The sequence below is a fragment of the Nelumbo nucifera genome, chromosome 2, assembly GCF_055504915.1.
Source record: "Nelumbo nucifera cultivar China Antique chromosome 2, China Antique-T2T, whole genome shotgun sequence".
Lineage (NCBI taxonomy): Eukaryota > Viridiplantae > Streptophyta > Magnoliopsida > Proteales > Nelumbonaceae > Nelumbo > Nelumbo nucifera.
In genome coordinates this window covers 113786850-113810519 of record NC_142650.1, presented here as the reverse complement: position 1 = coordinate 113810519, position 23670 = coordinate 113786850, and the positions used below count along the sequence as shown (strand labels likewise).

The following is a 23670-nucleotide window of genomic DNA, read 5'->3' as shown; positions in this document are numbered from 1 at the left end:
TTGCAATACAAATAAAATCATGGCAGTTCAAATTAATTGAATGTAAATCCTGACCAATTTTTGTTTTAAAATGTAGCTTATTTTGTATGATTGCAATACAAATGAAGTAAATTAAGACATGAAGCAGAATAAAGTAAACCCTCAAATAAAAGAAAATGACAATTTGCATATTTTTTATTTGCACTCCATTCATTTGTACTAGTGTAAATAAAATTTCTATAGGGGGCCAAAACCTAAATGAAGTATGGATAGACCCATAGGGGGGACCAAACCATTGAGGTGGAGAGTAGGGGGAGAGAAAAAATTACATAAAAAACTGTATTACTGTGAAGATTTTCTAAACCATAGGGGGGGCCATGGCTCCACCCTTGCAACTAAACGCAATATTAGGCTCAGTTTGAAAGGAGTACAAATACAAATATATACAGTGCAAATGCATACAAAATAACAGAAAATATAAGATTTTGTACTCTATATATTTGTATTTGTATTCATTCCAAACTGAGTAAGAACTGAATTACCCCACAATAAAACCAGTTCAGGTGAGGAACGCCACCACCCACCCACACCCAGGATTCAACACACCATCAAAATACCCTAAGAAATCTCCTAGCTCAATAATCAACCTGATCATATCTCGGTAGTTTGTATGTGCTGCGATCATGAATTGTATCGAAATCGAAACAGTAAGAAAAGAACTTGTGCAAAAATTCAACAACCAAGGCACCAAACAGGAACTGATTGCTGTCAAAACTTATTCTGCCATTGTTCACAACAAAAATTGATCAAACTACTTTGTTGTATCAATAAAATGGAATTTCGTAGTTAAGGAAAGAGAGGAGCTAAGTCCTGTATACGTATTACGGAATACAATGCGAATCAGCCACTCCTAACCATGCACAACCCCATAACGAAAACTAAGGCAGAGAAAGAGCTCTGCTGGCTCCTGGCTATGTCGTCAGTGACCTAATTCCAAGTTAAAACGAACCAATTGGAAATCTCAAAACTTGGAAAGATAGATTCGAAATGCACCACTTACGTACTCTTATGGTAGAAAAAGCATGCAAATAGACTTCATGAAAAGAGATTTACATTGGTTCGCAACTTTGCATGTATGCATTTGGACAATCATGAATTATAGCTTTCGTTTAGATGGTTTTCATGCTGGAACGTAATGTTAATGAAATTGACCAAGCAACAGTGATATTTACCCACCATTTCTCCCCTCTCTCTCTCTCTTAGCCAATGATATCTAATCTACCCACTTGCACTTGGAAGATTAGACCACCGTATAAAACCAAAGCTCATCCAAGCAGAAGTCAATGTCACGGCAAGGGGTCCTTCCAAAGGCCATGAAGCCCATGACCCATCTTGCAGCCACAGCAAATAAAAATAAAAATAAAAATAAAATAAAAAAATGTAAGCAAGTACAAACTTTTTCTCCTTCTCTTTTCTTTTCTTGTGCTTCCCAAATCCTTCCGATTCGTCAGAGTGGGAGTGTGGAACCAGTTGTACCATGCCAAGTGGGTAATGGAAAATGTGTGGGTCCCTCTTCCTTTTCATATTGTATGTACAACATGTTGAATAAGTACCAAACTTATCGAAGGAGACAAAAGGGAATACAATTCCTCATTCCATTCCTTGCTTTCAGACAATCTCCGAGAAAGAGCATCTCTCCAGAAGGCTTAATTTTTTTTCTTTCTTGAATGTATCTAATTCCCCAGTTACTAGATGCCCCAGTCAAAAGAATCTTCTACATTACCTTCCATATCACCAATAAAAAAATAATGTTCTTTTTATTTTTGATAGCTAGGCTGGAATTAATCCTCATTTCCAATCTCATTAGTTTACTATCAGCAGCATTTTTTTGTGATTCTGAAGGCATTATCAACAAGAAATGTGATTTCAAGACTCGGATGTGAGTCGATCTGTAGATATAACTATTTTAAAGAATCCCCCGGAGGCTTAGAAGGCCTCGAAACCATGAGAAAGTGGATTCCCCTTCCTGGGTCAGAAAATTCCTCACCCATCAAGGAATGAGGTTCCTACTTTTGCCAGAGGGACCAATGCAAAAGAATACAAAAGCTTTGGTGGATCTATTCTTGTACCTATTGCAAGGTGTGAAGTGTTCCGGAAAGTTATTGTGCAGAGGAATTCAAATGGGAAGTAATTGTCTAGGAAAGGAAAGTGGAGTTCCAGGACAGGGCCCACCGATACCCACAGTGAGAAGGACAATATCTCTTTTCAAGTCACTGTGAAGATCAGATTGGGCCGAGTGTTCCGCCGGTTCTGTCCAAGATTCTATACTCTCTCATTTTGCTTTATAATGACAACCCCATGCAACCCTTCATTTCGTAAGAGCTGGTCAAAGACCGAAAATAAGCGTATGCACATATTCCGGCAGCACATATAGCACAACTGAGCTCTCGCCTCTCAAGGAATAGTAGGCTAGATCAAGGAGAAAGAGGAAGAAAGGTAAGAACTCAATTTGCCATGACACTATTTTCTTGCTTTCCCATCTCAAGACAGATAAGTGAATGTTGTCTCTGAATAACAGATGTATCATCATCATCATCACCACGGGAAGACCAGCTTCCCTTCTTCAACGATGTCTATTCCTCCAGAAAGACATTTGTTCCTGCAAAATGGAAATGGCCGTGGAGATACAGGATTAATTCTCTCAACTGATGCTAAGCCCAGATTGAAGTGGACACCAGAGCTCCACGAACGCTTCATTGAAGCTGTCAATCAGCTTGGAGGAGCAGACAGTGAGTATATATATATTGAAGAACATCAGAGCTAATACCCTCCAAATGACACAGCTAATTCGAGACTTTTCTGTGTTACAGAGGCTACTCCAAAAACAGTTCTGAAGCTCATGGGGATTCCAGGGCTTACCTTGTATCACTTAAAAAGCCATCTTCAGGTACATTACTAGAGTTTGGTAAGATTTCATTACAAACTCACTGTATTATATGTTACACAAACTAAGTTCTTTTGGCTCACAGAAATACAGACTCAGTAAGAATCTCCACGGACAAGCTAATATGGGGACCAACAAGAATGGTAAGAAGACAAGTCTCATAAAGATATTTACAAGTACGTAGTCAAATAAAATCATTTTTTTAGTGCGGAAAGCAATAATCTTAAGAAGAGGAACAAAATATTAGCTTTTGTAAGAAATAGAAGCAATTCAATGAAGACATGTTTACTAACTGAGAATAGAACATACAATGGCAGTGGCAGGAGACAGGATATCTGAAGCAAGTGGAGCACTAATGAGCAATACAAGCCCCAGTTCCCAGACAAACAAGTGAGAGAAGAAAACAGATTATTTCTTTTACTTCTTTTACTTTATTTAATTTCTGAAGAGAAAATGAACTTACATGGATTTCAAATATCAGAAACTTGCAGATAAGTGAAGCAATTCAAATACAAATTGAAGTGCAGAGAAGGCTGCATGAACAGCTTGAGGTATATGACATACAAATTCCAGAGATTTTATTAATTCCCAAAACCAAGCATGACTTGTTTAACTCAACAAAAAAATAGCAATTTGTCAAAAATGTCAAACTTATTGATTGCTCTTTTAGAAACTTCTCAACCAACCTTTAGCAAGACCAAATTAAAGCAAAACTTCACACTAATCCTTACTGAAATAAAAAGCTTCCATGCAAAATTTCACCTGATTGTATGTCATTTTGTATAAATGAAGGATTTCTATGTTTTGGCATATAAGTGCATAGGAAAAAATTGTAATATTCGTTACATTAGTTCATATTGCAATAAAACCTCGGATTTGCGAGGTGATTTTGAAGACTCTATACATTCAGCAAGAAGCTGTGGCAGCCTAAATGTCAGGTTTAAGATGTCAATCGCTTCACAAAATTTTACAATCTACTTTTCTAGTATTTCAAGACTCACTTGGTATTTTTCTTAATTTGAATAGTGCTTCTATGATCACAGCTTATTTCTTAGTCTGCACATATAAAGTTGGTTCAATATATTATCAAAAAAAAAAAGTTGGTTCAATGTGTATTTGTATATAAACCCAACAGCTTGCTCTGAACTGAACCAGGTGCAGCGACACCTACAGCTCCGGATAGAAGCCCAGGGAAAATACCTTCAGTCGGTGCTGGAGAAAGCCCAGGAGACACTTGGAAGACAGAACCTGGGCTCTGTGGAATTTGATGCTGCAAAAATGCAGTTTCCGGAACTAGTCTCCAAAGTATCTGCTGAATGTCTGAACTCCACCTTCCCTGAGTTGAAAGAATTGCAAGGTTTGTGCTTGTGTCCTCAGCAAACACAAAAAATGCAGCCCACGGATTGTTCAGTGGATAGTTGCTTGACCTCATGTGAAGGATCTCAAAAGGACCAAGAGATACATAATATTGAGGTGGGTTTGAGACCTTATCAGAGTAGTGCATCTCTGGGCCTAAAGGAAATTGTGGATGACTCCAGGATTGAGCAGCCTGAACCTACATGGGGAGAAGACCTGAATGAAAATAAAATGTTTTCTTCTTCCATCGGAAGAGATGCCGAAAGAATCATGTTCCCCATGCAAAGAAGCTGCAGCAGTTTATCTACGACCAGTAGGGTTCAGGGAGAAAACCGGAATGCCAGCAGCAGCTTTGCTGAGGCAAGAACCAAAGAAGGAAATGAAGATGACAGCTTCCTTAACCAAAACAGTGCTAGAAGACCTGTGGCTAATCTGGAGAATGATATGTCAAAAGGGTTCAGATTGCCACATTTAACAGCAAAACTGGATTTAAATACCCAAGAAAATGATAGTACCACTCACAAACAATTTGACTTGAATGGATTCAGCTGGACCTAAGAGGTGGCATTGTAGTTGGACATAGTAGATCAACCTAAGTCCATGCTCATTGGACACTTACAGTTTTCCTTCCATCTCCTTGGAGGTAGTTCAGACTTCAGAAAGGTAGCTCTCTGTTCAGCATTCAGCACTGAAAACTATTTTGCAATGGCAGCATATCAAGGTTGATGACTTGAGCTCAGGATGAAGCTAGGATCGAAGGCAACAAAGATGAAAATGAGACCCAACCATCCGATTAAATTGAGAAATCAATAACAGATGTTGCTCCGAGAAAAATGTATTTTCCATTGTTTAAAATCTTGTGAAAAGAGTAACACTTAATAGTAGATTGTGCTACATAACTTCTTAGCTTGCAATGAAATGCATGTGAACCTCAAAGTGAATGTTTAGGTCAATAAACTTTAATATTTCTGCACAATACATGAATTGTAAGTAGCAAGCTGGTTAAATAGGAAATATCAGCTCGCTAGGTACTTCTATAAGTTGGGCTTTTCAGATCAGAAACAAGATAAAGGAGGGTTGTGTTAGGTTGTTAGCCAGCATCAAAACTTTTTCCGAAGTCTTACAAGAAGTTCGAATTATCATTTTGTGATCATGCTGGGTGTTCCCTGGAAGTGATGGACTGTAACGCCCAGTTGTATTGATAAATAAGCAAGGTTTCTCACTTCCTTTTGGATGAGGGTAAGTAAAGAAGTTAGTAAAAGAAATATGCATTCAACTAATTACTTAAATATAGGAACATTAACAAGAAAGGCTATGGAACTAGTAGACATGGTGAAGAGGAAAAGGATTAACACAGCATGTTTACAAGGAACTAGAAGAAGGAAAAAAAAAAAAAAAACTAAAGAAATTGATGAATATAGAGCATGGTGCACAACACAGGAGAAATCATCATCATCCAAGCCTTGTCCCAACTATATGTATAATCTTCTTTTCTTATTTCACCATTTCTTTTCTTATCTTCTTTTCCTAGGACAAAAATAGAGGCTCAGCCCCTCTATTTTGTGAAGTTTCTTTTCTTTCTTCCATTTTTTTCATAAATATGTTGATTTTCTATGTTTCAAATGAAGCTTATACATTTTCTATGATGTTTATAGACAATTAATAGTGAAAGATGGCTGTTGCTTGTTATGAAACCTAACAAATTACCCTAGGATTTATGATTTTTATTCATAAAAAGGCACATCACCTAAGTGACTAGGGGAAAACTAATAGCAAAAGATGGCTTTCGTTCAAAATAACCCATCACCTAGCCTCGCCTCGATACCTTGAAAACTATGCCTTCAGGTTCCACTACCTTTGACAGTCAACAAATACAAAGATAGCTTAACATGTGGAGCCATGAGTTCACATGGTCACAACACTTTATTTTGACCCTCGAATAAAACACCACATACTATTAGCAATGGTAATTTTCCCCATCCTCGACGGGGACCCGACTTCCCCGACCCGATGGGGTCGAGTATGGGGATTGTTTTGGTGGAGAGGGGACAGGGACGGGGATTAATAGGAATCATCAAAACATATTTAAAACATTATTTATAATTTAAAAATTTTATTTATTTTAAGTAAATTTATTTTTCAAAAAAAATACTGCTATCTAAAACAATTTTGGGGATTCGGGTCCCCGTGGAGAACCCATCCCCGTCGGGGATTGGGGATGGAGGACAAATTTTATCCCCGATGGGGATCGAGGACGGGGATGGGGTTAATTTCAGAATCGGGGTTGGGGATGGGGATTATGACCCCCACCCCGAACCCGCCCCGTTGCCATTCCTACATACTATCAACTAAATGAAAAACCAAATCACCCAATGAGTGCTTGCCTAGGGGATTTGGTTTTATTTGTTCTCATGGTCACAACACTTACTTGCAATCATCTAATAAAACAGAGACATGCTATTAATCAAATGAAAAACTAAATTATCTAGTGAGTGCATCTTGTTGTTTCTATCCCAAATGACACACTAACAACTTGCTAACATATGAAAAAATAGAGATTGCCTATAAGGTCTACTACCATACTATGACAATTTAGAAATATTAAGGTAGTCTAACATGTTGAGCAATTAGTTCAAGCAACATAACACTTTCTTGCAACCCTCCAATAAAACACAAACATGCTATAAATCAAATGAAAACCAAATCACCCAATGAATGCATGCCCGGGTGATTTGGTTTCAATGAGTTCACATTGTCACAACACTTTCTTGCAACCCTACAATAAAACACAAATGTTAACAATCAAATGAAAAATCAAAACACCCAGTGAGTGCATGCTTTTTTCTACCCAAATGATGCAAAAAACAATCCACCAATATATGAAAAAAAGAGGCCACATCTAAGGTCTACTACCTTACTATGACAATCAAGAATTGCCAAGGTAGCCTAATATGTGTTGCGATGTGTTCACATGGCAACAATACTTTCTTGTGACTCTCCAATAACACTAACTTGCTATCAATCAAAAGAAAGACCAAATCACCTTGTGAGTGCATGCTTGGGTGATTTGATATTGACGAGCGCACATGGAGACAACACTTTCTTATGACCCTCTAATAAGTCATGAACATGCTAATAATCAAATTTAAAACAAAATCACCTTATGAGTGTATGGCTGGGTGATTTGGTTTCAATTTGTTCACATGATTGTAACACTTTCTTGACCCTCCAATAAAACACAGACATTCTATCAATCAAATAAAATACCAAATCACCCAATGATTGCATGCTTGTTGTTGCTAGGCAACTAGGAAACAAGGCACCCCAATCGTCTAGCCTCACCACGACACCTTGAAAACTTTGTTCGCTACATATAGCCCTTATCCAAAGGTTCTCCTTCTACCCCATAGGCCCATACCTACATAACCACCTACCAAGGACAGCCTTGTCCATGAATATAAGTGAGAGAATACTCAATTCTAACAAAATGCCTTCTTCATGATTCTAGACTATTGCACATTTATAGAGACTATGCACTACTCTAATAGCTGGCCTTAAGATCTAAATGAAGGAATTGTTTGTTCTGAAGCCAAGTGATAGAGATATGGAGCTCAAGCATACAACTAAAGGAAGAAAAATCTAGTTTGATAGTCATAGAGGTATTACTATACTTTTTCAAACTATGATACCCAGATAGGCATTTCAGACACTTATACATATAACATATTACATGGATACTTCTGGATGTACTCTATAGCATTACCACTTTTCGAATATGTAAACTACTATGTTTTAACAAATCATCCTATAAAAAATCTGTACAAGACTACATGTTAGAAATTTAATAAACTAGAAAATAACTTTTAGAAAGCTTAAATTAAACAAAAGCTGGATCACCCAAAAATTGCAAAATTACCACCAGTGCAGAAATCTATAAATATGTAATTTCTTCTTCCATGGTTCCTTTCCTTTGTTCCACACCTACATCAGTTATTCTAACTAATGCTTTTTTTTCCTTTTTTCAAATTCTTTGCTAGTGATTAATTAGTTAGATCTTATAAGGTAAATGCTAATTATTTGAAGGGCCAAGACTCAAGGGATTTATATTACTAATAATCAAATTTTGGATATGGAAGGTACAAATTAAATTACAAAGGTTTCTCTACAAGAACTTGAAGGAGGCTCTCCACCATCAAAGATGATTTCTCTCTCTTTTCTCTAAAAAGGGCTATTGCCTGATTATTATTGCAGCTATCTGGATCTTGGGAGGGATAGACTGCATACAAACCTAACCCTATGCATTTTATTGTTCAAAGTGGTCACTCACAAGCGCAAACCAATGTTCTCATGCTTGTCAGACTAAGAGCACCGAGCAATAGTCCCATGCTTCTCCCTCTTTTCTCTGTTATAATTTATTTTATATTAATTAAAAAAAAAGTACATAGCACCAAAAAATAATAATGTTTCACTCATCATGAGGGGGATGAAGCAATTTAGCTCTAAAAGGACTTCCTTCTCCTTTTGGCCCTGAAATGACCAAAATGATCTCAGTACATGCAGCTCACCACCTACAAGTGAGGATCCCAGATTGCCAATCGGCAAGCCACCAATGTTCAACATAATTCGGGTAAAATTCATCATTGATTGGCATCCTCTAATGATAGCATTAAGTAAGGTCCTTGAGCACAAGTGAAAGCCATAAATCACCAACACACAAAGAAACAAAATAACAAGCCAGAAACACGTTTATGTGGTTCGACATGAAAGTTTATGTCCATAGGAGAGGGAGATCAATCCACATCCTAAGGTTTGAAAATAAACAAACTAATTAAAAGTTCCAAGACATAAAAGCAAGCCAATGTAATGATGCAGCCTGCGCCAAAATTTTGCGACTGAATGAAGCAAACAAAACTGAGTATTACTGAAACAAATAAAGCAAACAGAGAAAATAAAGAACTATCTCCCTGCCAGCAAAGATATTACTACATCAAATAAAGTTGTCCCACTAGTGCAAAATGGAAGGAAAAACACAAAAGAAAAAGGGGAGAAAGAAAGAAAGAAAGAAAGAGAAAAGCAAAAACAGGTTAACAATTTCTTTATGATGTATGGAACGTTTAGAAAAGCAAACATTCAGAAAATTTTAAGAAAAAATCATTCACTTCCAAAAAGAAGCACGTTTAAAAGTGATAGACAAAACCAAACCCTACAGAGAAAACAGAAGGCAAAATTTGGTTGACCTAATATTGCAATTACAGGCAAAAAATGAATAATTATTGAACATTAGCCAAAGTAAGTCTAGATTTGTATATTGTATATCATGAAATATAAGTAGATAAAGGAGAAACATGATTCCCCGTCACATGTGACTATTACTGGACTATAATAGATGTCACTTATTTCAGAGGTGGGGAAAATGTGATCATGAACCAACTGATACTTCTAGTTCTTAGTTTATTAATATAAGAGAAAAGGAAAATTGAGTCACAATGGACACATCTTTATCTACTTCTTAATTCTACGGAGTTTCTTGGGCCCCCAAACCTCCATTCTACCAGCAGGACATCCACAAGGTGCTCGAAAGATGAGAACCGTGCGACCATTCAATGGCGCCATCCTTTTCAGCTCTGCTTCCAATTCCTTGTGATCCTGGCCCAACTCTAAAGGTCTGACACCATACGCGTCCTTTGGCACAGGAGACAGGTATTTCACGCACTCTTCTGATTCAAGCTGGATATCAAACTCTACCGCCTTACGAAGTCCCTTGCAGTAAGGATTCCCACACTTCCTATACTTGTGATGGATGATCTCCCATAGAGCAATCACCATAACGAAAGTTACAACCAAACCAACTACATAAGCAACAGGTGCGCTGCATATTACATCGCTAACGAGAGCATAAACTGCAGGAAGAAGCTCGGAGGCTTCATGGAAAAGAAATTTGAAGTATGGGACCATCAGAAATCCAAGCGCTCCAAGTACCAGAAAAAACAGAATGATGTCAACAGCAGCAAACAGCGAGTGATCACAAAACTGGTGTGGCAAGGGATTTAAAGAATTGCTGTGTTTCTTACTACGAGAGTAATTGTGGTTACTTCGATAATCAGACATGCCGAAGGAATTCACTGTGTTCCTGTGCTGATCAAAAGACTTGCAAAACTCAATCAAGCTTCGGCAATCAACCATTGGTAGTTTCATTAAGCTATGAAAGAGTGAAGAATCTGTAGATAAAAAGAAAAGGCTTCCTAATTTGCTGAGATTCAGTCGCTGTGATTCAATTCTTTGATCTATCAGAGGCTAGCTACGTCACAAGTAATCCGAGTTCCTGTTCGGCCAGAGCTTAGTCTTTAAACAAATCTCTATACCGATTCACCAAACTTTGTCAGTTTGTTTTCCTTTGTAGCTGAGACTTGAAATGAAGCAAACGAATCCAGTAACTGCAGATAAGAATCGAAGAACGAATGTTGCAGACAAAGCCGGTTTCCACCGGTTCAAAGAACCAACTCACTACGAACAATTTCCACTGACAGATCTCCAGATCAGAGAGTTCCGAATCGATTGAAAGACGAGAATATCAGCAAGAACAAAGAAAACGATAAAAGAGCACCTGATATCTCAGAATTTTAGCAACCGATATAATCGGATCTTCAACACCCGAAAACCAATTCGTCAATCTCCAGACTGCGTTGGCGCATTTAAGACCCTTGTTTCTAGATTAAGACAAACTGAATCACAGCCAGTAAATCGATCTATCAGTTATTCACTTATTCTGAATTCTGAACTCGCGGAGCTTCAGAATTCGATCCGCTTGATCTCGTCAGAGAGAGAGAGAGAGAGAAAGAGAGAGATTTCTCAGTTCAATGCCGGCCGTGAGAGAGATCTCATGCGAATTACAACCGTATGAATCTCCGTGAACGGAAATGGTATTTATACTCTCTCTCTCTCTCTCCCCCCCCCCGCCTGTCTATTGCTTACTGATTCACGCGTCCGGCGTCACGCCATTTGGGAGAGACCGAAAATCCACGCCGACTCACGTTCTACCACATTTACAATTACCTGGTTGCCCACGCTTTCGCAACGTAAGATTACGAAAATACCCTCCCATGACAATCTATGATATAATTCCTTTTTTATTCGTTTCTTCGACACGTGTTACTATGACAAGTCGGTATTACTAATGGCAAGTCAGAGTCCGGCTCTCTACCCACAGCTTCCTATCAATGTCCCTGCCCCACGCCATAAATTTTGGACACATCTACATTAACATGTTACTCTTCTTCAAATATGCAGAATTGCATTTAAGTTAAGAGGATATAAAGGCCCTTAGAACTCAGAATTCACCCATTATCTTAATTAATTTTTAACCTAAAAATAATTACTTTTCCCTTCACAAGATCCCTAATAGTGTTTCGTTGATCTAAGATAATTTATAAGCAACTGACAACTGGCAACCAGCAACCGACAATATGTTTACCAGCATATTATTCTCTCCATACTCCATTATTTAACCTTCTTGTATTCTCCACAACGTCTTATTCCAAGAGGTTCTACCGACATTCAGCAACCGGCAATTGAGGACATACTCACACTGATGGTTAAGTAACCGAGAGGATTTAATTAATTAGTTATTTAACACAATTGATCAAATAGAGAGATCAATTTATCTGCAAGGAGTTGGCATCTGGGTTCCCCAAAGTTTGGCTGAGCATTAAAACACAAGGCCAAGGGAGCCAAATCATTGAGTTTGGTGCTGTTGTATATCAAATCGATGTCGAACAGTTGAACGTCCTCACAGGGCACCTATTTGCTGCACGCGATATCGACTGCAACCTTTGATGCCGAGGTGCCTCTGATATTCTTGAAATGAACATCGCTGATCTTTACACAAGATGGCTGCCGGCTGGAAAATAAAATAGAATCAATCAGTGGTTCTGACTTCTGAGTGATGAGTGTATATAGTAAATATTTTCTGTATTGGTTGAGGTTACTTAACCACCGGTGTATCAGTGAGCACGTCCTCGATTGCCAGTTGTCGGATGTCAGTAGAATCTCTTAGAATAGGACGTTGTGAAAAAGAGAAGAAGGTTAACTAATGGAATACGGAGAGAATAAGTTGTCGGTAAATATATCACTGGTTGCTAGTTGCCGATTGTCCGTAAAGTTTCTTAAAACATTACGTAGTAGAGATCGAATGGAGAGAACGAAACACTATTAGGGTTATTAGGAAGGGGAAAGTAATTATTTTTATGTTAAAAAATTAATTGGGGTATTGAATGAATTCTGAGTTCTGACGGGATGGACTTAATGTCCGTCCCATTACATCCTTTTGACTTCACATACAATTCTGCAAATGTGAAGAAGAGACATATGTTAATGAATATGTATTCAAAATTTACGACGTGGGCAGGAACGTAGATAGGAAGCTGTGGGCAGGATATCCAGGCTCCGCAAGTCAACCCCGCTACAAAGTACAAACGGAGGAAAAAGAAGGCTGAACTCTTTCTATGAATGCAAAAACAAAATGAGAAGCTAAAAGCATACAGGCAAAAAGTAGATCCAACCCGCTAACCCGACCTGACCCAATCCCAAAAAAGTGGGTCAGGGCCCCCTCTCCACTGATCAGAGTGCATTATGTCCGAAATCCCAAAAGAATCTGGGTCGGGTAACTGGTCACTGCTGGGTCGACTCTTTCCAGACCAACGTTGACCCGAATAGTTGAACTGTTCCCATTTGACCCATGAATCAACCCTCATCTGAATATTTAGAGTTTAGGGTCTAAGCATTTATCAATTTAACCCGAAACTTGACCTGATCCCAATCCAGCCCGAGCAACCCGATTGCCAGGTCTACCTCAAACTAATATCTTTAACCACATTAGACCAGGCTAGCCCGGTGTCCATGAATCTGCAACTCTTGACTCTTTGCCTCAAGGGAGATATTCCCAATGCACACGGCTATAAAGAGCTGTTGGGACTGATTGTTGGAATTCTTGTTAGGATTAGATCCTCAGACCAAGAACGAGGCCAAATTTGCTTGGCAGGCCAAAATAATCAAGAACAAGCAGACTAAAAATGCAAGTACTCAACCGTGTATGGGTAATGGGTTTCACAAAAAGTATTAAAAACAAACCGTGTATGGCATGATGGAAGGCTACGTTGGTTTGCCAAGTCTTGTCGTGACTGAAGAGTCAAAATATCTTAAAATCCACGGGTGAATCGATCAATCAAAACCCAAATGTGCATTTACCATTTGAAGGAGAAACAAAGAGAAAACCCCAGGGAGAACAAATACAAGAACAAACTGCAATAAATGTTTAATATTTTTAAAGGTTTCGTGTAAGATATCTCAAATTGCACTAACCCCACCATCTATAAAATACCAACTATATCTATTTATATTTTATACAAGGAAAGATGGAAGAAAGTAATAAGTAACTATGTTCAAAAAAGCCTCTTCTCCTTTCCTACACACACATATATATATGGTTTATTTATTTTAAAGAAACTAGGAAGTGTGTAAATAACATGTTTATTCAGTAATTTTTTATATTTTTTACTATAAAAATTAATTTTATTTATTATATTTATTTTTGTTTAATATGATGAATTTATACATTACAATGTATCCAAATGTCTTTACAAAATTTTGTATTGTGTTTTCATTATTATTTAATTATGACGGTTGAGACATTTGACCAAAAGGCAAAACTGTTGATTCACCACCAAACAAGAAAACAAAGGGATTGATTTTAAATTTGTATTTCATTCTATCATCAATAAAAAACAATTATACTAGGTGACAATTATTTTTTAATATGATTAATTAATATAGGAATAGGAGTTAATGCCTTGATATAAGACTTAATGAGAGGGAATTGAACAAGGGAGAAGGAATGTCCATTCCCTCAAATGGGGGAATGCCATTCCACTAATAATGGGAATGAGACTTCAATTCTACCCACCAAACAGTTGGGCCATTCTGATTCCAATTCCAGACCCTATTCCCCTAGCCGATTGGTCCCTTATACTTGACACAAGTCCCTAATTCCTAAATGCCATGTCATCCATACAATAGTGAACCTGATAAAGTACAAGTTATGGGTGCATTTCCTTGTTAGAATTATACAACGTTCCTCAATGCTATCGATGATGTGATGTTGGGCACTTAGAAATGATCGCTGGTTCTTGGTTGACTTCGTTTGTCTTTCCTTTCCAATTACTTGAATGATTGTAGCCCATTCTGACATTTTCATTTGATTTCATAATGTTCTAGTTAAAATCGTTGAATAATGGCCCTTTTTTTCAAACTAAAGTTTATATATCCGGACCTAAGTAGGACCGACTCTACTCTTTCTCCACTAGTAAGAGACTAATGAATGCCAAAAGAAGAATAAGAAAATATATGTTGACGAGTAGATACGGAGTTATCAATCTCTTTTTTCTACTTTGGGCTTGATGATGTTTGTTGAAGTAGGAGGTGGATTGACTCATGACCCCAAACTTGGAAATGGGGTCAATAATTATAAAGTAGACTTCACCTTCTAAGTGGTCGTTTTAGGGACCCAGCAATGTCTAGCACTATAGCTAGTTTGGGTGTCATCAGATTTGATAAACCACGACTCCCACTTGGGAGATGGGCCAAGGTGTTGATGACTTCATGTAGAAATTTGACCAGCCAAATGCCTGCAACTGCAAGACTACAGATGGGCTTATCCCAAACCGGCTTCAAATAAAGGTTGACCTAACTCGGCATAGAACAGAAGTCGGACCTAGCTTGGACAGGCCCGGTAATGCCAGGATTCATGCTAATCTAACCCAGTCCCATTTCTGTCCAGGTTGGATTAAAGCTCCTAATCCAACTAATTCCATCCATAGATCCCTCACAGAAAATGAAAATATATTAACCAAATGGGATGGTGCTACCCATGCAATTACTTTTTCAAGGGTTGGGAAAAATACAACAATGAGACTGCCACCATCATTCTCATTACTAATGAAGTTAGTTTGACATTTACTTGGTAGGATACACCAGAAAATAGTTGTCAAGGACAAGAAAATATGAAGATAGATCCAGAAGGTGACACTGGAGATATGGTGCAAGGAGGTTTTTCTTTTTTCTAAAATCTTTAGTAAAACAAACGTGCAGACATTTTGGGAAGATACTATTAGACTTTTCATCAGAAGCCAAACTCAAATGATTTTGGGAAAGATTTCTGAGCATATATCTCTGACTAGCAGTTGATTTCATAGTTTAGGACTAGACACATTCCAAGTGATGTAACAAAAATCTTGGTGACTAGCAAGTTCAGGTTCATGGCATGTATTTTATAGTTCATACTTCATACCAGCCAGAGAGCACAAGCACTGCCCACAGAACATCTGACGAATCACAGAAACCTCAGACCATGACAACATATGAATCACTAGTAAGCTAGTACTGAACTACTAGTCCAAAGCTAAATGAGAACACTACCGGGACATTCATTTGAAACATTTCATAATAGTCATTTTATGCATAGAAGAAATTGTAGAAGCGTATTGATAAGCATCAAATATGTTTGGACATGAACTTTAACAAAACATCTAGATGGTAAGAAAAATCCAGGGACAGATTATGGGAACCAATCTTTAGGATGATCATCCTCGTTGAGAAAATCACCAGTATATCTTGAGTCAAATAAGGGTAATGGAAACAATAGTTCTACATTATGTCATTGTTAAAGTGAGATGAGAAGATAATGGACAAAAAATAAACTACTGAAGAGAATGATTTGCAGATATTTTCCAGTTTTTTTGGCTGAAATTTGTCAGGTTAAATGTTTACATGTGTAATTGCTTGTGGTAATCTAGGGAGTGCTCGCCAATGTGTATGGTTTTGTTTTTGAAAACAGAAACAACCACCAAATCGGTAAAAACAATATAATTTTGCTGATGTAGATGTTTTTTTGTTTTTTGAAAAGAAAACCATAAACATGCGAACACCACCCTAATTGTGTGGATGTGATCTTCAATTCTGACATCCATAGCACAAAGCATTGTTGTTTCAGACTAAAAGCACAAGGATTTTGTACATTAGTCAATCTCCTTTTGATTGTATTTTTTATGGTCATATGGAACCTAGTTCAACCAGCTAATAAGGTCCAATTTTCAAAGCACTGCAAGCTACTAGTATCATCTATTGTGGACCTCATCATGCATTGCAACGAAGAGATAATAATGTGAGACCAATAATTGAGATGCCAATAGAAGCAATTCTATGGATCACTAGCCTATTAGATCAAGAGAAGAGATTGATGTAGAGTCTAGGAAGTAGGAAGTTAAGAAGCAATACAACATACAGATGAGTACAGTGGAGGTTCAGATGTTAAGATGGATTAGTGGCAAAACTAGAAAAGATAAGTCAAATGAGAGTATTTATAGAGATTTAGAATAGCCAAATAGGTGGAAGTAGACTAAGATGGTTTTCGTGGAAAGAAGATAATCTACCTAACTAGTAAGATAGGGGCAGGCCAAAAAGAACACTAGTTAAGGTAATGAGAAATGATTTTTGAACTTAGCCAATAATATTATATAGTCCTTGATAGAGTGGACTGGCAAAACAGGATCTCTGTATCCACACCCACGTGGTCGGAATAAAGTTTTTGTAGTTAATTTATGTGTATGCTTCAAACTCAAAAACAAAAAAGCAAAAAAAAAAAAGAAAAAGAAAGGAAAGAAAAAAGAAGGGTATACACCACATACAGTTAAATGTTTTTGCAGTTGATTTATGTATATGCTTTTTTTATCAGCAATAATTTATGTGTATGCTTCAAACTCAAAAACAAAGAAGCAAAAAAAGGAAAGAAAAAGAAGGGTATACACCACAAACAATTAAATGATTTCTTCTTTCAGACCAATAAAAAACATTTAACTAATTGTTAAAACTGGAAGGATAAAAGGAGTAAGACCTGTTATTTATTTCCTCATTGCTGATAGAGAATATGATAATCAAATTCTTGCCCATCATCAATGGACACTAGAAATGAAAGGCAATGCATCAAGCAACAAGAAGAATCAAATAAGTTTCACACCTCTTTCAAAGTAACAAGGCAATTATCTATCGCACACTTTAAGATCATTATTATGATCATTTATTTTGAACAAAAAAAGAAGAAAAACCATAATATGTAGATATATAGCTTTGATGTATGGCCTTATTTCATTTGATTTGCAAATTGTTAAGAGAAAACTGACAACCCATTAACCACATCAGCTTTTGCTTGTATAATTGGGACCAAGGTTCAAAGTATCCATATGATACGAGTTTCGGTCACATCGTATCGGTACTTAGAAACAGCCAATACATACTTTTTTTTTAGTTTTTTTTTTCAAAGTTTAGTTTTTTGGATAGCTTATAAGATATTTTTTATTATTAAAAAAAATTGGGGGTCCAAAACACCAGGAAACAGGCGTTTCGGACCATATCTTTTTCAAAAGATACGATACGATACGCCCCGTATCGGGCGTATCGTATCGATACTTTGAACCATGATTGGGACTAAATAAAAGTATTTGTTTTGTGTAGAGAGGAAAAAAATAATAGGGTAGACTAGAGAGACAATAAGGATGAAAAGAAGAGAAACAAGAGAAATAAATCAGCTAGAAAAAAACTCGAGATGGCATGCAGCCCCCATTCTCTTATTTGCGTCTTAACAATACATAGAATGACAAGCATACCCCTGGCCAAGCATAACAAGAAAAAACAAATAAACAATAAATAAAACAAAAATAAAGTATGCAAAGTATCCCAATACTTATCCTTAGATTGAACATGGACATTTAGCATGCCCACCTTGCCTAAACTATGACTTTAGACATTATAATCCCCTAAATAAATACATTAGCTAACTGCATGTCAAATGTCAAAAATGGAAGACAAACCTCAAAAAATCATATGTTCCCCAAATGAAGTGCCAATCAACCTCAATGCATTCAGTCCTGTCATGCTTGAGGCTTAGGCTTCTTACAGAAATCACAGCAACTACTTTCTTGTCTTCCATATTACTCACCCTATCAACAAATGTAGGCATTGGCTTTAACATTGGATAAGCTAAACTGATCATCTATAAAAGTCTGTAGCATCTGAAACATCCTACTCTCCCCAATAACTAAAGAATAGGATTGAAATAAATAATACTATCATAACTGAGAATGTCCTACTCAACTGCCTCTAGGTGATCAATCTCTTACCATAAAGATTTCAACATAGAAAAGTACTCCACATATTTTAAATGCATGCATGTGTGCAATTATGCCAACTCTAAATAGTTAACACCATCAAGTTTCACAAATAAGTGCCTGCACACTCGAGCTATCCTTGATACCACTCTAAACAAGCTCACGCTCAAAACCATGATTGAAATCACTAACAAAAGAGTCCATCAATTCCAAATAACTATAATCAATGGTCCTAAATCCTAAAATGCAAAAATCCTTGACCTAAAATCAAGATTCACAGGGATAGATTCCCCTGGCACCAAAATAAAAGGGGAGAAATAGGAGCATTCACTCTAGAATGTTAGATTGCTATGCAACCAAGATTGAGCTCTAAAAGACTTCAATATACATTAATTTACCTAATTGATCAAAATTTTGCATTAATTTGTACCTAAACACCATGCCAAATGCTGCTCCCTAAGCTTCAACCAAGCAAAAACTTCAAAACTCTGTTTTTTATTCAATTTCTGAGAATTTCTTTGGAACTGCTCCAAGGTGTCAAAACACTCACAATCAATCTCCAAATCTTCTAGAAATCAGGCAAATCAAATAGCATTGACCAGCCTTTTCAAAATTCCAAGTCATATGTTCATCATGGAACTGTATGGATTTCATCCCAAAGAATTGTAGAAACTCCTTGTATATGTATGTGTATGTCTGTCTTAACAATACATAAAATGACAAGTGTTTTTCAAAAAATACATAAAATGACAAGTATTTATCAAAAAAAAAAAAAAACATAAAATGACAAGTATACCTCTGGCCCTAGTCAACCATAATAACAAAAACAATCAACATCATCATTCAAGCCTCATCCCAACTATATGGGGTGGGCAGATAAGAACAAATCAACAATAAATTAAAACAAAGTGTGCAAAATATATAAATGGAAGTGTTTTCCTGGATTTCTTCTCAATTACACAAATTCTATTCCAGCCCAGCATTATTTTCCAATAATTTCAAGCAACAGAAATTTCAGTAAGAAAAATTTCCATAGCAAACTTAAAAATCTAAAGAGATGGAAATGCACCCACCATTTCATGGTTCCAAAAACAATATTGCATCCAACCAGTGTAGAGTAGTGCAGCATTCTTTTCCGGAGCTCCTCTTGACCAAAAACATCAGGATCTTCCCAGTCAAACAGTTCCTTGGAAACCCACTGGCTGCAGATAATTGAGATCCTACTCAGAGTAAACTAAGGAGGCTATCATAAACTAGATAAAAAATAAAAATAAAAGAAAAGAAAAAAAAAACCAACAACTTACACACCAAAAAAATCAGCATTCCAATTTCTTACATCTATTAATAGATGGTTGCAAAGAATTTTAACTTGTTCACCTCACTGTAAAAAAAAAGTCCAATAGAAATATGATTAATTGATTTAAGAATGTATAAAGAAGATTATTAGCAACAATTATATGAGCATGCACCACTAATAGCAACTACAATCTCAAAAAGGGGAAGTTTGCAACCTATTTAGCTTAAGGAGGAAACAAGGAGAATTAGAAATGGATAAATAATTTGGATCAAAAACTTTATTTATTACTATGTATAGAACAATCCTCCCATGTCTAGATTTCATGTACATGAAAACAATAAGCTCACCTAATAATGAGATGATTTCTTATGCAAGTAGAAAACACCCTCAATTTGGCTCTTTTTTTTTAAATTTCATGCACAGATTCAAGTGCATTTTGCCTTCGTGTACATGAAAACAAGAAGCTCACCTAATAATGAGATGATTTCTTATACAAGTAGAAAACACCTTCAAGTTGGCTCTTTTTAAGAAATTTCATGCACAGATTCGAGTGCATTTGCCCCCATCTGCTTGATTTAAGAGAACATAACATGTCAAATTAGTTACAGGTGCATCATTTGACATGAACACTAAGTTATTTACTTTGCAATAGAAATCGAAATCCATTTATAATTAAGAGAGACTTATGATTTAACATGTCATCTTAAAGGTCTAAATCACCAATTTACAAATATAGATGGAAGAAATCATAAATAATTATGAGAACGAAAAATTGTATCAAATCAAGCAAGACAGACATAAAGGTAGCAACTATAGTTTCCCATGGAAGATGATGGTCTATTTACTTCCTCATGGTGACCAGTTTCCACAACCCAGAAGAACTTCTCAGACATCAGGCTTAAATCTATGAAGCCACCATACCCTCATCACTACCTAGCAAAGAGAACTGGCAATCTTCTCATCCTCCATTGCAACTTTAATTGATGAAGGATCATTAACAGGTTTATCAAAAAGACACTTGGGACTTCCTCATTGCACATCTATTACATTAAACAAGAATTTGTCTCCTAGTCATTAGAACTCTCTAGTCATAAGAAACAAATTAGTTAATGAGCTACTCTGCCAACATAATCTTTATAGAGGATGTGGAGACGAAAAATCAGAGAAGATGAGTGATCAAGATGTGGCTGCAGTGTTTCACAATTCACGATAGCATCAAACACAATGTATGCTCTTTTGGATGTTGTATTCATGACAACAACTTCTGATCACGTCACTGAGAATGATTAGCCAATCATCCAAAAGGAATTGAAATCCCACCAGTACATGTATAACTCAAAATTGTGCATGCCAAGGAAGACTGCACCTAAACATGCCTATGCAGATACTATATGAAAAGATTGTTTTGGGAAGAACATCGCACATGATTTACTTATTGATATAGATAATGAGATGGTAAAATATCGCTACCTTTCATAGATGGCCAGTAGGGTATAACAGACAAGACAATGAGGCAATAAGCAGGCATTTAATGAAGCTTGCATCACTTGGAAAATAAATAACAAAAAATCAAGCACAAGGGCCTCGATCTAAAATAATTCACTTGACTTGTCTACTTTTGGTGGAACAGTTAACTTTGTCTTCACAGCTGTCTTTTTTCTCAACCAGTTAAGTAGAATGGAAAGGTAAAATAAAGAGAGAATATATAGGTGTAGCCGTAAATTGTGCCGCATTGTTATTTCAAGTCACTTCTCTAAACTGTGCAAACCTTTTAAAGAAATCCAAGAATAGCTGCCCAACAGCTCTCTTCAAGATTATTAATTCTCAAGCGGGACAAACTTCTGGTTGCATCTTACAGAAACTTTACCCCTAAAAAAGGTTATATGGGAGGCATAAAACCTAAAGAAAAGTGAATCTACAGTTTCAATTTCATGGATAAAATCCGATAACATGTGCTTTATTCAACTGGTGTGCTGAATTCATTTTTCATAGAAATGGTCAATACTCGATGCCACTCCAGCCATCAAGAACTTTCATACAAATAAAATGAAAACATGAAAACTCAATTTAAAAACTACAAATGCCTTCGCCTCAAAAGGGAAGTCCATGGGTTATTCACATTAAAGAGGAACAAAAATTTGGCATCACAAACACAAACATAACTTGGAACAAAACTTCATTTATTCACAGAACGAAATAAACACATTAAAAAAGACTTCTTCCACTTTTTAGGTTTTCAAATGCAAACTCCAAAACATCCGACCTCCGCTTGTTTCTCTTTTCTCTATTTATAACAAACTGGTCTAATGAGAATCAAAGAGAATAGATACAAAGCGTACAGAAAATTATCTAATCAGTCATCATGTCCCATGGCAGCTAAGCAATAAACCTAGAAAAAAATTGTTATCCCGCGTTATTGTAAACAAAGAGAAATATCATATTCTTCCATACATGTTACCAAACCAAGTTAACAGATTGGGAGAAACACTGAACCAGTGAAAGAAACTACAAGAAAAGAGGTTCAATTCAACCATGGGAGCCACGGAACTGTAGATTGAACCAAAATAAACTAGACCATCTCAGCACATTCCTGCTTCCATTTTTCTTTTGGTTCTGTTTCCACGAATAGCAACACCAACCATCAATTGTAAGAAGCATCGCCCTTCTAGCCTTCTAGGATCTCCGGCTCCGAGTCCGAGAAGCTATTGCATCCATAGGACTAATTGGAGAAGGTGACGAAGAATTGATTATCTTTTCACCCTCCCTCGTTCTCTTGTTTTTCTTCAATGGGCTACCCCTGCTTCTCCCTGCAATAATAGATCCATTTGCACTTGCATCCTTCCTCTTCCCACCATCTGTTTCAACTTTCTTCAGTGCAGGGCCACCAACAACCTTATCAAAATCATCTCCAAGCTTCCTTGCCGCCCGCCGAAGTCGCGCAACAGGGGTTTCTTCCACTTCTTCCTCCTCTGAATCATCCGCATTTATACCATCAACCCTCCGCGAAGGTGCCGGTGGTGGCGATGCGGGAGAAGCAGCAGATCGACGGGCTGAACTCCTAACCGGTGAGACCTTCTCCTTCGCATTCTCATGTACGACTTTTTTCCTTAATCTCCGAAACCGAACAGTCGGGCGTTCTTCTTCCACTAAATCGTCCTCATCGACAAGAAAATCGCCTCTCCGGGTGAAAGGAGAAGGAGAAGGATCCGCATTAGGCGAAGTAGACACATCGATATTGCTTTTCTTGAGGTTCTTCTCCGTCTCTTTGGCTTTCAACTTGTTCTTAAGCTGCTTCTCCTGCTGGGCTCTGAGCTTTTTGACGCTGCCTTCGATCCTTCCTTGGAGCCTGCAACGCTTGAAGCTAAGACCGCCCATTGACCAGTGGGCGTCGTTGGCCCAGGAAAGCAGTGGCTCGAGAACGGGCAAAGGGGGATCAACCCTACCCTCGTCGCTCAGCTTCACGTTTGTATAGATCCATGGCCTCGGTAGGCTGCTCCCGTAGAACTTCCCGGGACCGAGCGCAACCACCATGACTAACCAACGTAGATCGAGAGAGAGAAAGAGAGAGAGCGAGGGAGGGAGGGACGAAAGGATGGAGAGAGATGGCGCGAAAATGGCGTCCGGATGTGTTCCTTTTATAACGAACGGTGCCCATGGATATGGTGGCGGGATTGTTTTGGCGCGAAGATTTGACCGTTTGGCGGTAAAAAGAATAGAAAACCCGCCATGCTATGCACATGATCTCATCAATGTGGAAAGAGGGAAGGAATGTTGTAGATTCCGGGGCCCGGGCCCGGGCTGATGCCAACTTGGCTCAGCCGGCTTAATGTATTTTCAGCGGACCACATCCTGGCCGGGTTTAGACATTGATCCGATAGGAG

General features: G+C 37.5%; 3 protein-coding genes across 3 annotated transcripts; 1 reads left to right on the top strand and 2 right to left on the bottom strand.

Moving 5' to 3' along the window:
* The first annotated feature begins 2354 nt into the window (after positions 1 to 2354).
* Positions 2355 to 5255, top strand: LOC104611172 (myb-related protein 2-like). The gene is made up of 7 exons (XM_010278120.3): positions 2355 to 2475; positions 2558 to 2768; positions 2850 to 2926; positions 3009 to 3066; positions 3241 to 3313; positions 3405 to 3474; positions 4079 to 5255. Exons 2-7 carry the CDS (start codon positions 2558 to 2560, stop codon positions 4835 to 4837), a joined length of 1248 nt encoding a protein of 415 aa, XP_010276422.1. The 5' UTR covers positions 2355 to 2475; the 3' UTR covers positions 4838 to 5255.
* Positions 5256 to 9559: 4304 nt separating this feature from the next.
* On the bottom strand, positions 9560 to 10618 carry LOC104611171 (uncharacterized protein At5g19025-like). Its single transcript, XM_010278119.3, has one exon. It carries the CDS (start codon positions 10472 to 10474, stop codon positions 9782 to 9784), a length of 693 nt encoding a protein of 230 aa, XP_010276421.1. The 5' UTR covers positions 10475 to 10618; the 3' UTR covers positions 9560 to 9781.
* An 11350-nt stretch (positions 10619 to 21968) lies between these two features.
* On the bottom strand, positions 21969 to 23410 carry LOC104611169 (microtubule-associated protein). Its single transcript, XM_010278118.3, has one exon. It carries the CDS (start codon positions 23318 to 23320, stop codon positions 22463 to 22465), a length of 858 nt encoding a protein of 285 aa, XP_010276420.1. The 5' UTR covers positions 23321 to 23410; the 3' UTR covers positions 21969 to 22462.
* Between the last annotated feature and the right edge of the window lie 260 nt (positions 23411 to 23670).

Excerpts from the sequence above, each read along its gene's own strand:
- LOC104611172 (XM_010278120.3), top strand. The coding sequence starts at position 2,558 with ATGTATCATCATCATCATCACCACGGGAAGACCAGCTTCCCTTCTTCA. Across the intron at positions 3,067-3,240 it reads TATGGGGACCAACAAGAATG|TGGCAGGAGACAGGATATCT; the intron begins GTAAGAAGACAA and ends ATACAATGGCAG. Across the intron at positions 3,314-3,404 it reads CCCAGTTCCCAGACAAACAA|AAACTTGCAGATAAGTGAAG; the intron begins GTGAGAGAAGAA and ends TTCAAATATCAG.
- LOC104611171 (XM_010278119.3), bottom strand. The coding sequence starts at position 10,474 with ATGAAACTACCAATGGTTGATTGCCGAAGCTTGATTGAGTTTTGCAAG.
- LOC104611169 (XM_010278118.3), bottom strand. The coding sequence starts at position 23,320 with ATGGTGGTTGCGCTCGGTCCCGGGAAGTTCTACGGGAGCAGCCTACCG.